The sequence below is a fragment of the Chenopodium album genome, chromosome 18, assembly GCF_948465745.1.
Source record: "Chenopodium album chromosome 18, dcCheAlbu1.1, whole genome shotgun sequence".
NCBI lineage: Eukaryota > Viridiplantae > Streptophyta > Magnoliopsida > Caryophyllales > Amaranthaceae > Chenopodium > Chenopodium album.
Window position 1 is genome coordinate 38,551,649 of NC_137851.1, and position 16,568 is coordinate 38,568,216.

General features: G+C 33.7%; 2 protein-coding genes across 2 annotated transcripts; one reads left to right on the forward strand and one right to left on the reverse strand.

Annotated features, from left to right (window-relative positions):
• Positions 1-269: 269 nt before the first annotated feature.
• LOC145592120 (uncharacterized) lies at positions 270-911 on the forward strand. The gene has a single exon (XM_081648585.1). The coding sequence runs from the start codon at positions 270-272 to the stop codon at positions 909-911; it is 642 nt and encodes a 213-aa protein (XP_081504711.1).
• Positions 912-4,753: 3,842 nt separating this feature from the next.
• LOC145590853 (ergosterol biosynthetic protein 28-like) lies at positions 4,754-12,174 on the reverse strand. The gene is made up of 3 exons (XM_081647242.1): positions 11,959-12,174; positions 9,336-9,542; positions 4,754-5,177 (listed from the first exon to the last, which is right to left on the reverse strand). Exons 1-3 carry the CDS (start codon positions 12,071-12,073, stop codon positions 5,110-5,112), a joined length of 390 nt encoding a protein of 129 aa, XP_081503368.1. The 5' UTR covers positions 12,074-12,174; the 3' UTR covers positions 4,754-5,109.
• Positions 12,175-16,568: the final 4,394 nt, after the last annotated feature.

Below are 16,568 nucleotides of genomic sequence, written 5' to 3' on the forward strand. Positions count from 1 at the left end.
GTATTTTCGATTATATGGTGAACGATTATGTTGAGTGGCACGAATCAATTACTCAAAGGCGTAAAGAAGAGGAATTAATTGAGGAAGCGATCAATTCAGCTATTGTCCCCCTTGTCACCTCTACTTTTCAGGTCCCATTCACTCCCGGTCCTGAGAAGCAAAGGTGGTACGTACCAAGAGATCGTGAAGATGCTGATACACAGTTATATAACGACTACTTCAGTCCCAAACCACTTTATAATGATGATATGTTTCGTTGAAGATTTCGCATGCGTAAACACGTTTTCACGCGCATTGTTGAAGAGCTAAGCGAAAGTAACGAGTACTTTCGAAAAAGGCCTGATGCCACTAGAAGACTTGGTGCTTCGGCTTTCCAAAAATGCACTGCAGCAATGAGGATGTTGGCTTATGGTACAGCAGCCGATGTAGTTGATGAATACCTCAAAATCGCGGCAAGTACAGCAAGAGATTGTCTCCAACACTTTGTTGAAGGGGTTATCACTAAATTTGGACAAGAGTACCTGAGGAGGGCAACACCTGCAGATGTAGAGCGACTTCTTCGTGAAAGTAATGTTCGTGGATTCCCCGGTATGTTGGGGAGCATTGACTGCATGCATTGGGAGTGGAAAAATTGTCCACGTGCATGGAAAGTAATGTACCAAGGAAGAAGTAAAACTGCGACCATAATTTTAGAAGTTGTTGCTTCCAAAGATTTGTGGATATGGCATGCTTTTTTTGGCACAGATATAAATGTCCTCCAACGGTCGCCAATGTTCGATGATATTTGTGAAGGTCGAGCCCCAGAGGTGAGTTTTAATGTGAATGGAAATAGATACAATATGGGATACTACCTTACAGATGGTATATATCCAAAATGGGCAGCATTTATCCCAGCCATCAAGCTTCCATAAACCGCTAAGCAAAGATTATTTACGAGGAAGCAAGAAAGTTATCGCAAAGATGTTGAACGTGCCTTCGAAGTGTTACAAGCTCGATTCGCAATAATACGGCAACCAGCTCTTGCATGGTCGACAGAAATCCTATGGAAAATTATAATGGCATGCATTATCATGCACAATATGATTGTTGAAGATGAGCGAGAAAACTATTTGCATTACGATGCATCTTAATTTATCACTGATCAACCTCAAAATATAGCAGGATCTTCAAACCAAGATATTAACCAACCATTCACTGTGAGAGAAGGACGACTACGTAATCCCTCAGTTTAGCAGGTTACATGGCAAACAGAAATAATGTCCGAGACAGGGAGACTCATGTGTCATTGAAAAAAGACTTGGTTGAGCACGTATGGAGTCGTTTTGGTAATGAATGACGATATCAAGTAGTCGGATAATTATTTTCTTATGTAATGTTTTTTTTCATTGCAATGTTTTCCCGTGTTGTGAAACCTCTTTTCAGTTTCATCTATAAATTAAATGTGATATTGTTATTTTAAGAGTAATAATAGTTAAGTCTTCAATTTTTTTTTAAATAATATTTAAATTAATCATGTCATTATTACGAATACTTTGATAATTAGTACAAATAATTATTACGTAAACTAAATTAATGACAAATTCAAGAACTTATAGATGTCATTAGTTCAACTAATATGCTTATTAGAAGAATAATTAAACATAAACTCCATTAGTAGGAGAGAGAAAACATGGTGGGGTATTGATAAAAGTAGGAGAGAGAATGGTGGGGTTACTCACTATTGTAGGAAAAATAAAGGGAGTGACTCAAGATAGTGGAATATGATGTGGAGGGGGAAAAGTAGGGAAGAGAAAGTTGTGAGCCACCCCACCATTGTGGGTGCTCTTAAGGGACCGAATTGAGCTCTTAATTAGCAAAAAAATAACGTAAGTGTCTTGTTTTGCGTAACAAAAATGTATTGATTTGTGAGCAACTATTTTTTGCTTTAAAAATGAGGCATTTAAGTTTTTTTTGCTAATTCTAAGTTCGATTCGGACTCTTAAGAGCTAAAGTGGCCTCTAAAACCTTAACCGAATATTTTTCGACACGTAAACCGATGAAAAATTTAAAACGGGCTGCAATTTATAATTTATAAGAACTTTTTTGTTGCAATTTGCAATTTTTTTAAATGGCTGCAATTTGCAAAATACTAACTTTAAATGGCTCCAATTTGCAAATTTTCCATTAGATTTTACTTTCTTTTTTTTATTTTGATCAATTTTTCTTTTTCTTTTTTTTTGTGAAATTTTGACCAATCACGTGGTGACACATGTAAATTAAATATAAGAAAAATTGCCTACTTAACCTGTTACAGGTCACTAGAAACCATTTGAAGAACATTACATTAAAGGTCAAATTATTAAAAAAATAATCGAAAGATGAGAATTATTTGGGCGGATGCGGCAAAGGTCAAATTATTCCAGGCAATTTTTCTTTAAATTAAAGGTAAAATTTTGGTCCAAACCCTCAATCGGCTCTACCTTTCACACCTTGGTTTAAGCAAAGAGCCTTGAGTGTAGTACGAACTCCTTAGAGTGCTTAAGAAAAGTATGGCGAAATTACAATAATTGTGCTTAGTGCATAGTAAGTATGCTTAGAAATGACGTATGTTAGGAGAAAATTATGTGTCTCCAAAACTTATAGAACAGGTCCCGTATTTATAGGCTAACTAGTGTAAGACCCGTGCTATGCACGGATACAATTGAATTATTATTATTAATCATGGTCATTATATAAGACCTTTTTGTAATGGATTTTATTTTCTTTTTTTTTTTTATGAAAAATTGTTATAGGGCTATATCCATCTATAAGAGATTGGTTTTTTTTTTTTTTACGAAGAATTATATTGGAAGTTAAATTAGTAAGTGTTAACCATTCTTATAATCATATACTTTAATACATATATAAACTAATGAATCTAAAGATATCGTCACAAGATTGTTCTTTTATATAAGTTAAACTTTTAGATTCATATATAAGGTCGTGGCAGGTACATACTCCCTCCGTCCCTTATTGATAGTCACTTATGACTAATTTTAAGTCCCAAAATGATAGTCCCATTTGCTTTTTTCAAGTACCATTAATATCATTTTTTTACCAAAATTTCCTCCAATTTGAAACAATATTTGTGCAAATTTAACTTTCCCATGTAAATTTCTCTTTTCCATGTTCTTTTATTACTTTGTCAATCATGCATAAAAGTAATATTTAATGGTAAATTTAAACTATATTTAGATAGTATGTATTTTGGAGTATAAAAATAATATTGGAAGTTTGAAAAGATTTTATACTGCCTTTTCACATTATTTCTATTTTGTGAACGATATGGTTGATATATTTACTATGTATATATTTTCTTATATTAGTTTAATAATAATATTATGCAATAGAATCATACATAAATATTATATTATAATAATATATAAGAATATAAGTATATAATAAAATATAATAAGAAAATAAGGATATAATAATATTATAAAATATAATAATAATTAAATACGGAAATAATGAAATTGGCGGGAAAATAATTAATAAAATTGTGCCAAGTGTCATTATAGGTTCGCTTTTAGTATAGGGTCATAGATATGTTGGACGGATGCCTGCAATGGTAAAATAGCGTCACGCCTAAGGTTGTACCGCGCTTCGTCACAAAGTACTGCAATACCGTGTCACGGTTCATATGACACTTCAGTTGTCACATAGAGATAAACACTTTTGTCACGGTTCATATGACACCTGAGTTGTCACAGTCATAATTCTCCTTTGATGAGTTGTCACATATAGATAATCTAGGAGATAAATGGGGACTATCTCACTCTACAAATTCTTAAATGGACCTGGTTCACACTAATTTATTGTGAACCCCCAACATTAGAGACAATATGATTGTTTTATTAAGAAAAAAAAAAAAGGTCTCTAAATTAATATGAAGGTTATTATGTTGAAATAAAGGTTATTATGTTGAAAAAAAAGTTAGTGTGACATTATAAAAGTTATAAGAGGTTAATTTTTTTAATGAAATTTTTAATATAATGGTCAATATGAATAATAAATATCGTTATGTTAAAATTAGGTCACTATTCAACATAATGTCGTATTTTAAATTCATAATAACATTAAAGGTCACACAAATTTTTAAAAATGTGACTATATTAAAAATAAGGTTACTATATTAAAATTAGGCATCACTATGTTGAATATAATGTCAGTTACATGGGTATAAACCTTAGGTCCACAATAATATTATTATGAACCAGGTCCATACAAGATTTTCTGACCTCACTATACTACTTCCCAGACCTTTCTAATAATAATATATCATAAGCCTAATTTCGAGTAAATGAAGGAGATATAAGCAAAATACTAAGTCGGGACCAAAACCGACATCCTCGAATTATGTTAGCCATATCTTAAAACCTTCAAAACACATTGGTCTAATTGATTTAGAAAGTAGACTTCTGGTGCTTTCCAACTATATATATTACATGTCTTATTACAAGTTCACAATCAAAAGTTACAAAGCTTTAAAATGCGGTAAATTCAAGGCACAACGTTAAGACGCTCTTCTTTTTTTTTTCCCCCATCTGATGCTTCCCTATAGGCTATAACACAAACCCCCTTCAAGGCTTCAACATGTCAAGCTAATTCTACACAGATCCCCCTTCAAATGTACCCGTATCAACACAAGCTGGTACCAAACCGTCTACCCCAAATGACTCTACACAGATCTTTGTAATTGAAAATGCAAAAGTTGGACACAGAGAAATGAACATGAACCAGAAGCAAAAGCAAGTAAAATGCACATATTTATGGATCTCAAACAGAAATCCAGTTGCGAGTATCAGAAATATAATCTGCTATGTAATGGTCAACAAGTAACAAGGCGTCAAGGCTTCACAACTCAATCATACATTTGAGACCATCGAGTAAGAAAATAGCATTTGATATCTGGTCACTCCTAAATCTGATGATTCAAACAGAACACGAAAATTTCGTTGAAGTTATGTGCACAGTGCTGTAAAATAACATAAGCCAATGCCCCAGAATAAATCATGAAATGAGATGGATAAAAATTGCGGGATATTTCCCCAGCTCTAGAAAACACCAAACTGGAATCTCGTATCAGATTTACATTTGCTTCACAGACATCTTTTGGTGAGCATTCCACTGCAATGCCATCCATGTTATAGAAGTACCTGAATAAAACAAAGGTCAATTCTCACAAAATGACCCACTTCATCTATTTAATATTTGTAATGCAAAAAAAAAAAAAAAAAAAAAAGCAATCACAAGTGTTGCAACAGGTGAGTTATGCATCTTCTAATCTAAGTCAAGCATGCACGAATGAACAATATGTACCACAGTATGTCAAGCATGAAATCTTCTAGTCTTCATACTTAAGGCAGGGTGACAACTATAAGTATGAGTGCCATCTGACCCTGAACTGTTCAGCCGTTTAGAATCTCGCCCTCTTATTAGTACAGGAGATATTTGTGGGATGAAGGCCATTGTATTAATACAGTTTTGTGGGTGTAACCAAGTGGTGGATACAGAAAGTAGACTGGAAAAAACACTAAAGTATCAAACATAGTCTTTTAAAACTCAACCCAACAAGAGAGACCAAATCAGGTTGCTTAATCAGAAATCGAAGTCTCTCAGCTTACAAAGTATATAAACATCACTGAGGGGCTTAGGGCCTCTTGGTCGTATACTCATATTGCAATAGTATTTATACTAGTGATTAGTAGGGGTGTTCAAAAATACAAGTGCGGTACAATCACTGATTAGCCATAGTACCGCACTATTAGTTGTTGTCTGTTAGAGATTAGCTCTTAAAATATTTATTTAACAAATGCTCGGTAAAACTAGTTGGTTAGTTACAGAACAAAGAGCTCTATTCATCCACTTCCACAGGAAACTATCCTATACTTTATATACTAATTTTCAACTTTAACAGATTCAGAGTAGGCCAAAAATGAAGAACCTACATGAAAAGTTGTTGCCTATCAGAGCCATATTATTAGGAAAGTATTATAGAAATTGTTTTATTCAAATTATTTCAGAAATTTAGACAAACTCAAATCAGACCAAATATATTCATATCAAATTAACTTATAGCTTTTATTTCATCTACTAAATTTATGAAAATCACAATGAGAAATTTAACAAGATCCCGCTTGACTATGTTTTTTCTCATACATTAGTGTAAAAATGAAGTCAAAGATTAGTCAAAACATTATATTAAATCAAATCAAACCATAGCAGAAAAATTCAAACCAAAATACTATATTAAATCAAATCAAACCATAGCAGAAAAATTCAAACCAAAACACCTAATGAGAACAAGTCTTTATAAGACCTGGAGCACAAAAAGTCTGAGGTGATTTGGTCTTGCAACCACCTAAAAATGGTGAGGAATCTAGTTCTTGAGTTGAACATACATTATCATGCTTGCCAACACAAAGGTTATACAAGCTTTTTTTTTTTTTTAATGATAAGAAAATTATTAAGCTTTCAGCCAAAATCAACACAAAATATTCCTAGTAGTAAATAAATTGTGATTCCATTTTAGCATGAATTGAAAATACATGAAGGGTAATGCTATATATAAGCATTTAATATACTTCCTTTTTTAGTATTAAGTTGGGAATTTATCGACAATTCACGAGTAAATCGGTGTAATAAATGTTTATTTATTGTCAATTCTTTCCATTTTTAGCTCCTTATATATACCTTTTTCCTACATGAAATTCACAGTTTCTTAAAGAGGAGAGCATCTTGCACCTGAAGTGCCTTGAGTTGCCCGAAGGCGATCACACTCTAAGGATTGCACCTCAGGCAGAAGTGTTCATTCACCATCAATAGCTTTCAGGCCCATAGCAATAAGTGTATTTCAAGCCTTCGAAGATCTTGTTGTATAAGTTTTATTATTTAGTTGCAATGGCAAATGACAGCCTTTTATGCATGTTCAAATACAGATATTCATACCCCTATGATCACTAATACACTTCCATCTAGTAATTTAATCGTTTCTCCCAGCACTTGTTTTGCCTAATCACAAAAAGTGATTGAAGGTCATAGCTTCAACTAGTATAAATGGTATTTTGCTTCACTATACTGTGGATAAACTTTTGGAGTTTGACTTCAATCATAAAAAGCAAATTTTAACCTAAAAGAGTGACCGACAAAACTACTAGTGAAACTACTTTGCACCATAGAGTAAAAAAGCTAAATAAAAGCACTGCTGCTTTGACTAAGATCTTGATGATTTTAAAGCAGATTTGGTAATCGAAAATATGACCTCAACTCAAACTCTTTCTGAGAGATAAAAAAAGTTTGTCAATGTTTCTATGCTTAATATCAAGCATGTCTCCCCATTTTGAGCAATCACAAACTCATACGTCATAGATTTTTTCAACAAGAAGAAAACAGAAATTAATACAAAATATATAGCCCAACTACATATATATGCCAGCAAAGCATCAAATCGCAATGCGAAGACTACTGCTTAAAATTTTTGAACAAAAATAAGAATTATAGAAACAAAGAGAAACCCTTTTTTTAAAAAACTTGAGTAGAAATAAGATTCATAAAGCCAAAGAAATGGGAAACACAGTTAGAGATACTTTGAGAGCAAAAAAGGGCTTAAATTATGAGGTAAGTACAAAATTCCAGCTAGACAAAATCAGCAGAGATCATCAAACAAAACCATATACAGCTTCATCCTTAACTAACAAATAATTCTGCTTTTACATATAGAAAGGTTGTCAACCATAAGTTTATTTTTCTCACAGTCAGATAAGCAAAATTAAATGGGTGCCAATCGAGTGGTCCTATGTATTATTATGTAGTTGTACAAAGCACAAGGACTTGAAGCTCCTTTGAAAAAGTAGTTCTATTATACTCTTGCGCCACACTAGTTCATACACCATTTAAGCTCTAGAAGTTCTTTTCTTAAAAGAAGTTTTGACTCTTGATAGCAAAGGCAAATAACAACAATCTCCCCAGCATGTTTTTAATGCTATTATACTTCGTATATTCCTATGATTCTACCTCCAGCTAGTAACTAAATCGTTTCTCCCAACACTTATTTTGTATATAGAATACGTACTGCTACAAAAGGTGATTGATGACCTTAAGCTTCAACTACTAAAGATAATTTGCTATGCCTCTACTGAGGAATCCTCCTTTGAGTAGGATAAACCATCATGACTTCAATCACAATATGCACAGTACATTTCATGTGCTTATTTTTAATCAACCTAAAAAAACAAAACCTAAGAAATTACTCATACTAAGGACTTAGACAGCTATAGTAAGGCTAAAACCTTACATATTCTTGAAGCATCGTTGGCAGTGGAAAAAATGACCTCAAAATCTTTCTTCCAATTCTGAGCATTCACAAAATGACAAACTCATCTAAGGCAACAAAGCACAAAATAACAATGTGAAGACAACTGCTTAAGAATCTAATAGAAACTACGAATCATACAAAGAGAGACGCCTTTTTGAAAAAAAAAATTGAGTTAAATAAAATTCATTTAGTAAAATGAACTTAATTTATAAAAAAAACATACTCCAGAGTCAGCAGACATTAAGTCAGTATGTGATCATTAAACAAAATAATTTTGTGTCCTTTCCTAACAAATAATTTTACCTAGAGACGTTTCTCACAATCAGGAATCTACATTAATGTCAATTGAGATGTCCTGCATCTTAATCGGTAAATGTCAAATGGGTATGGCAAGAGTGCTTGTTGAAAATTCTACCATTTTCCAGGATATGATATGAGTGTCACTTCTCGGCATGCTCGCTATACTTTAAAGTTAATAGTTAGCACACCAATGCTCTATATTACATAGGAGTGGAGAAATAGGAAAAGGAGGGATAAAAAAATAAAAGAAACCCCATTATGTGGGCTACTCTAGTCCCCAAACAATGTTAAAGGATCCAAAGTATACAAATCCTTATAGCAGGCTTTGTAAATGTATAGAGAGACCTCTCCTATATTACTGTATGTTAACATGGGTGCGGCAGCTGGCAGGCCATACAAAAAGTTATCTCTAAAAAGCCAATAACAATGAAAAACATATCAATATCACAATCAAGAACCTTACATCAAAGTTTAAAAAGTGAAGAGGTTGATTAGACAACTTTTTCTACAAACATAAGTGCATAGGAATGCTGCAAATACAGAGAAAAACCGAAATACAAGGATGTGTGGCCTGGATGAGAAAATTACCCATTTTAAATCATAAATGGAATAAAATGTCCAAGGCACTATTGTTCATTCTTGTTATGTACACAAAAAATGAAATAAAAGCAAAGAAAGACAAGGCTAAATCGAATTATACCTGCAAAGAAGCCAACAGTTGATAAATTTGCTATCGTCATTGTGTGATAGATTAGGTATTCAGTCACAAAATGACCAAGAGCATAAATGAACGATAAAAATGTTGCCAGGTAGAGAGGCTTGTTGTCAAGATTAAAAGCACAAAGAAAACAGAGTGTGCAAGTCAGAAGAGTCCAAACTCCAAAGGTCCTCCCATGAACTTCAGTCACTGCAAAACACAAGTTTGGAAAATAATTGATTCGGCTTTATATCTAGAATATTAATCAAAGAGCGAACAAAATGATGCATGATCAAGTATAGACAGATTTTCTCCCCCAAAAATGAATATGGATTTTGAGTTTTGAGGCTCTATTTGCAGGTGGCAACAACTTTGATGTTTGAAGTCTTCAAAGTTGCAACTCCCACATATATATACTTACAGACAGTTTAAGAATCCTTCTAAGTTTTCTCTTCTTCAATAACAGCGTAAGAATATCTTTCATGTTTTCCATCCATTTTAGAAACATGTCCATGATTTAACGTTTTTAGAATTGATCCTGGTTATGAATAGTGAATCCCACTATCCCTGTCAGTAAGGTAGCATAAGCCATTAGGCCTGAGTGCAAGGAATGAAGCTAGTGAGAAATTGATGAAAACTCATGAAGCACACACACAAGGTTGTCAACATATTCAATCCTCTGTTCTTATTCTTGAAACACCATTGTTTTATAAATACTGGGAGCACATGAAATAGGACCTTAACAGCATATTCAAATTTTGACCACTTACTCTCTCTTTGATCAGATTTGTTGGGCCCTGATCATCCAACTTGTTGGGTTGCATGCTTACCTTGACTCCCTCATTAGTATGATATTGTCTGCTTTGGGCGCACAAATTTGTTTTTGATCACCTTCCCAAAAGGCCTACTACTAATGAAGTAGGTGAGCACTAATAAGCAAGTCATCACTTTCTCATTTCTTTTCAAGTGGGACTTGGATTGCATACCCAACAAAGCCTCCCCTTGAAGTTATTACTAATTCAGAAATGTCTGGTTCTTGACCCCAAACTAATACATGTACCTCTATTTCATATTTTTAGGAAAGTAATGTCTCTAAAAAAAACAACAATTAAAGCCTCAATTTCAAAGATGGGGTCGGCTAACTAAGACTTAATCTCTTGTACTCATTTATAATGATCCTCTCCTTCCATTGCCTATGTCCAATGCTATATGCTCCTACAAACCCAACTTCTCCGTGTGTTTCTCAACTCCTTCGATCCACGTCATCTTTGGATTTATCCCAACCCTCTACTTTCCTTACTAGTAATGTCTTTAATCGAAAGAGAATAAAGAGAAGACACTATATGACTATAAAGAAAGCTCTCAAAAGATCGGCAACTATATTGTTTTTCAAAAGAAGCATAAGATAATTTCATTACATGAATGTCCATCAGCATGAGTGTAATAAGTGGCTTTGAACTACACCAACATTCCCTCTATAATAGTATAATGTCTCTAAATGATCATGTATCCTAAATTATCTATTAATCACTAATGCAAAGGAAACACCTCTAGAAATCATTTTGCAATAACTCTTGCTTCTTACAGTAGAAGAGCATCAACGAAACTGGGTCATTATTTCTATATTACTAATATTAGGAGCTGACTTAATAAGTATCTAAATAATGTCATTGTCACAAAAGATGTTGAGGAGCAAACTGATGTAATCTTATAAAGTGGACTTGCATTAACTGAACAATATGAAAGAAACACTGCATCCAACATGTCAATCCAAATTCAAAAGCAAATCAAATCTCTCGCAGCCCACAAATGTAAGCAAGATTTTGGGATGAAAACGAGACAAATATTCATCAGCAAAGCATTAACAACATCGCGGAAGATATTCGAAGACAAACTGATGTCATTTTGCAGGATATTAGTTATTATGTACATAAAGAGGGCTTGAATCAACTTGAACAACATGAAAGAAGCATTGCATCCAAACCAAATCAAGTCTTGCACAAGGCACGGATCACAAAAGCAAGGAAGATTGTGGTTATAAAAACGAGGTGATTCATTTAAAAAGCAAAGCATTAATAACCCATCAAAATGAAGATTAAGTCCAGCATGAGCATAACATGGTCAAACTGGTGATCATAAAAGAGGGAATCAAGTTAAATTCTGAACTTACATCACAATATTTATCAAACAAATAAAATGGAACTATTCTTTTAACAGCCGGCAAACAGATTTTACAGCCACAGGATTTCTGAAGTCAATCAAATAAGATAATCCGCAGTTTAAGCAATGCATAAACTTTGGGATCTCCACCACATTATAATTGAGTTAATTGGGTACTCCGTATATAATATCAGCAATAACAACCTCGATTAAAGCAATAATTTCTTGAAATTGCAATTAATATCAATTATACGAATAGTTCTAACACAACTTACATCAATAATGCAGTAAAAAATTGAAAAAAAAATAAATGGGTTGGGATCTCAAAAATGATTAGCTCTCAAAAGGGTCTGCATTTCAACCACAAATTTATAAAATTAATCAAACAGAACCCATGAAAATCGAGGGGTAAAATTTAAAATTGCATGAAACTAAAAGTCTGAAATCAGCAAAAAGAAAAACTTACTGTCAGATTGTGAGAAAACAGCAAGACGAAGAGCCCAAATATCAAAGAAACCGAACCAAACAGATGCTAAACGCAATGAACCCACCAACATTAACCACCAACTTAACGGCTTCATCACTCTCTAATCTCTGTGTTTGTGCGAAAGAGAGAGAGAGTGAAGCTCTGTAGGATTAATGATACGAGAATTCCCAGCAGCTGACTTCGAAGTTCGAAGTTACACTTGTAAACTACTGTAGATGATTTTTTTTTTTTTTTTTTTAATATATTCTGTCATTTGCACAGTTGCACTACCCTCCTGCCTAGTGGAAAAATATTACTCCCTCTGTTTCTCAATATCTAACATAGAAATTTGCACACATGTCAATATATTAGTTTTACTTTATTTTTATACTAATTTGGTGTCCCGTGTAATGTTCGGGGTGTTATTAAATTTTGAGATAAACTTTTTATTGATTAGTTAGAAATTGATGTAATTTTGTGACGATTCAAATTATGCATTAGGCATGCAGTGACTAATAATAATATTGTTGAAAGTGTTTGATTGAAAAAATTATTAAAAAAATAGCAAAATAAGCTTTAATCAATCAATCAATCAATCAATCAAAGCCTTAATCCCAAAAGTGGGGTCGGCTAACATGAACCAAATTTGATTATTCCGTGTAGTCATCAACATAAATCTTTCTCCTCCATCCCTTACGATCCAAAACTTCATCCTCACGTAAATCCATGCACTTCATATCCTTCCTCACTCCTTCCAACCAAGTCATCTTTGGTCTCCCTCTTCCTCGTTTAATCCCTCCATGGTCCCACTCTTCCACTCTTCGCACCGGTGCACCCTCGGGTCTCCGTCTTACATGTCCAAACCAACGCAGACGATTTTCCCTTAATTTATCTACAATGCCCGCCACACCTACTTTCTTGCGAATAACCTCATTTCTGATTCTATCTCTTAAAGTGTTTCCACACATCCACCTTAACATGCGCATTTCCGTAACCTCCATCTTTTTAATATGCTCTTTCTTAGAAGCCCAACATTCTGTACCATAGAGCAACACTGGTCTTATGGCAGTCCTGTAGAATTTTCCCTTCAACTTTAAGGGAATGCTGCGGTCGCATAGCACTCCCGTGGCCGCTCTCCATTTAAGCCACCCTGACTTAATCCTGTGGGTCACGTCTTGATCAATGTCACCATTCTTCTGGATGATCGACCCTAGGTACTTAAAACATTCACTCATGGTCAAATCCTTTCCATCCAAACTCACCACTTCATTGCTTGTCCCCCTCTGAGTGCCAAAACGACATACCAAATATTCAGTCTTACTCCGACTTAGCTTAAACCCTCTAGATTCCAACCTTTGCCTCCATTGCTCCAACTTGACATTAACCCCATCCTTAGTCTCATCCACCAAAACGATATCATCTGCGAACAGCATACACCATGGAACCTCATCTTGAATTGGTCTAGTTAATTCGTCTAGAACCGTTGCAAAAAGAAAAGGGCTTAATGCAGACCCTTGATGCAATCCGATTGTAATAGGGAAATCTTTTGTCAACCCTCCGCATGTCCTCACATTTGTTGACACATCCCGATACATATCCTTAACTAGGTCTACATACCTTCGTGGGATACCTTTCTTCAACATTGCCCACCAAAGTATCTCTCTTGGCACCTTGTCATATGCCTTCTCTAAATCAATAAAGACCATATGAAGATCTTTCTTCTTTACCCTATAAAACTCCATCATTTGTCTTATCAAATGGATTGCCTCCATAGTAGATCTCCCAGGCATAAAACCAAATTGGTTATCTGAAATGCTTGTGCATGCCCTCAACCTTTGTTCAATCACCCTTTCCCACAACTTCATAGTATGGCTCATAAGCTTAATTCCTCGATAGTTAGAACAATCTTGAGCGTCTCCTTTGTTTTTATAAACCGGGACCAAGGTGCTCTTCCTCCAATCTTGTGGGATCCTTGTAGCCGTCCATATCTTGTTGAAAAGGTTTGTTAACCAATCAATACCAATCTTACCCAAACACCTCCACACCTCTATCGGTACCCCATCAGGGCCAACCGCCTTCTTAGGTTTCATCTTCCTCAGTGCAATCTCCACCTCTACTCTCCTAATCCTTCGCACATACTCCATGTTGATTTCTTCATCACTCATAGAGGTATCTCCTATCACAACTCCATTACTTCCATTAAATAATTTCTAATTTAAAATAAGCTTTAAATATTAGAAATTTCTAATTTCTAAAAATTAGCCAAAAATTAAGTAAACAAAAAAAAATTGTTCTTAATCCATTGGGTTGACTCGAACCTGAAACTTTGGGCTAGTGTGAACATTTTTTGACCCGTAACTTGACCCGAAATGACTCTAAGCCAACCTTGACCCGAAATGACTCTAAGCCAACCAGATTGACAATTCTATATAAAGTATTAAAATCTTATTAGATTGTGAAGTATTTTATTTCAATCAATTAGAATATATTATAAATGAATATTGTACTTTTTGAGTTAATTCATTCGTTCCAAAAAAAATTATGATATAAAAATAAATTTATTTGATTATTTATTAATTTTTGTCTACGTGATGCGACATTTGGTGAAAAGTTGAAACGTCAAGTGTTGTTGTCTCGTGATCTAGCTAAACTTATAATTTATTTTATACCCGTAAAATATAGGTATTTCTTTGGAAATAAGCTTCTAAACAACAAATTTTATCCTATAAATCTATCCAACTTTTATTGTAAATAAAACTTTTAACTAACTTTTTTTTATCCTACAATGTCTATCCTAGTTTTTTTTATCCTATTAAAAAATATAACTTTTTTATTCATATAAAATATATCCTACGTGTCATACTAATATTTAATTGTTGTCTACATAGTGCGACACTTGGCGAAAAATTAAAACGCCAAGTGTCACTGTCTCGTGGCCTGGCTAAAAGTTTAGCTTTATATATTAGTTATATGATATAATTAAATATTAATAAAAATTATTTTAGATTATAATATGAAATTTTATATTAATACCTATTTAACAACATATTTTATGATAAAATATATTTTTTTTATTATGTTAGTAAAAAATATGCTCAAAGTGAATACATGAATATTAAAAAAAAAAAAAAAAAAAAAAAAGTTTAACGTCTTAGATATTCTAGGACCAAGAGAGTAATTTTCTTATAAAAAATTAAAAAAAAAAAAAAAAAACAAATATTTTGTAAAAAAAAATTATATATAACCCAAGTGTAAAATGCATTCAATGGTATTTTTCACAGTTCCACTAATTTAATATTTTTTGTTCATTTTAAAACTACCCCTTATAGTTGCTACCCCTTGCTGCATTGTGATCTAGGAGGTTAAATATCGGCAACAAAATTTATCATCACCGTCAACATTTCGATTAATGGACTTTCATACCCTTAGTACTTCACCACTATCTTCCCTCTTGTCACCAATCACCACCACCTTGACACCACCATCTTTTTTGACTAGCAACAACACCTCTCCCTCACCAGCAACCCACCACATCCCCCTCAATAGTGACCCATTACCTTTCCTCACCGCGGGGGAAGGTTGTGGGGTTTTTTTTTAATCGGCGACCAACAAAACTGGCAGCCAAGGCCAAAACCGGTTGGGCCACCAGTTGACCGGTTTGGTCTCTTTTTTTGTAACTCTTAAAAAATGTTTGGGACATTTACCTCCAAAAAATATTTTTGTCCATATTATCCCTCATTAACGCTACTAACAACTAAATTTGTGACATGTGGTCAAATCAAAAAGGCTACATAGATATGTCGTCTAACCATGGCGCACGTGTTATCCGCCATAATATAGCAAAAGTAGTGGACCACTCATTTGATTTGTAGCCTTGTAAGACTACAAATAAAGGTTTTAAAAACTAACTCGACCTGACTTGAAAGCAAGCGTGGCTCAAACTCAAATTAGATTCAATTCGATTCGATTTGATCTGACCTAATCCAACTTAGATGAATCCAACCCGTTTAATCAAATTGACACCTATAACTCCGATCCATGTATTTGCTACGTTTGGTGAGCACGTCAAGCACACAAAGCCCAGTGAATCACATGCTCCATTTCTTTATCACAAAGCACACAAAGCCCAAACGAGTCACACACCACACAAATTTTAAGATGCATCATGGTGCACCTAGAAATAGGTGCACCACGCCTATATTTTTGAACATTTAGTAAAAATATCTGAACAATTGCAAGTTTTGAACATGTAGTAAAAAAAATTGAACAATCGCAATGCACCACGCCAATACTTTTGAACATTTAGTAAAAAAAATATGAACAATAACAAATTTTGAACATTTAGTAAAAAAATTTGAACAATTGCAAATTTTGAATTATTACGAGTCAGACAAATTTTGAAAGAAGTTTGTCAGACTCGTAATAATTCAATAGTTTTGTAATATAAATTGAACAATTTACTGTATACAAAATGAACATTTCTTTATAAAATATGAACATAAAAATTGCATGTTTATGTTCAGTTTTTGTGACGTGTTCATATTTTTTTACTAAATGTTCATTTTTTTTGGAAAATGTTTAATTTTTTTTACTAAATGTTCAAAAGTATA

Coding starts and splice junctions, on each gene's coding strand:
- LOC145590853 (XM_081647242.1), bottom strand. CDS start 12,073: ATGAAGCCGTTAAGTTGGTGGTTAATGTTGGTGGGTTCATTGCGTTTA. Junction 9,543..11,958: donor TGTTTTCTCACAATCTGACA/GTAAGTTTTTCT, acceptor TGTGTTTTGCAG/TGACTGAAGTTCATGGGAGG. Junction 5,178..9,335: donor AACTGTTGGCTTCTTTGCAG/GTATAATTCGAT, acceptor TGTTTTATTCAG/GTACTTCTATAACATGGATG.
- LOC145592120 (XM_081648585.1), top strand. CDS start 270: ATGCGTAAACACGTTTTCACGCGCATTGTTGAAGAGCTAAGCGAAAGT.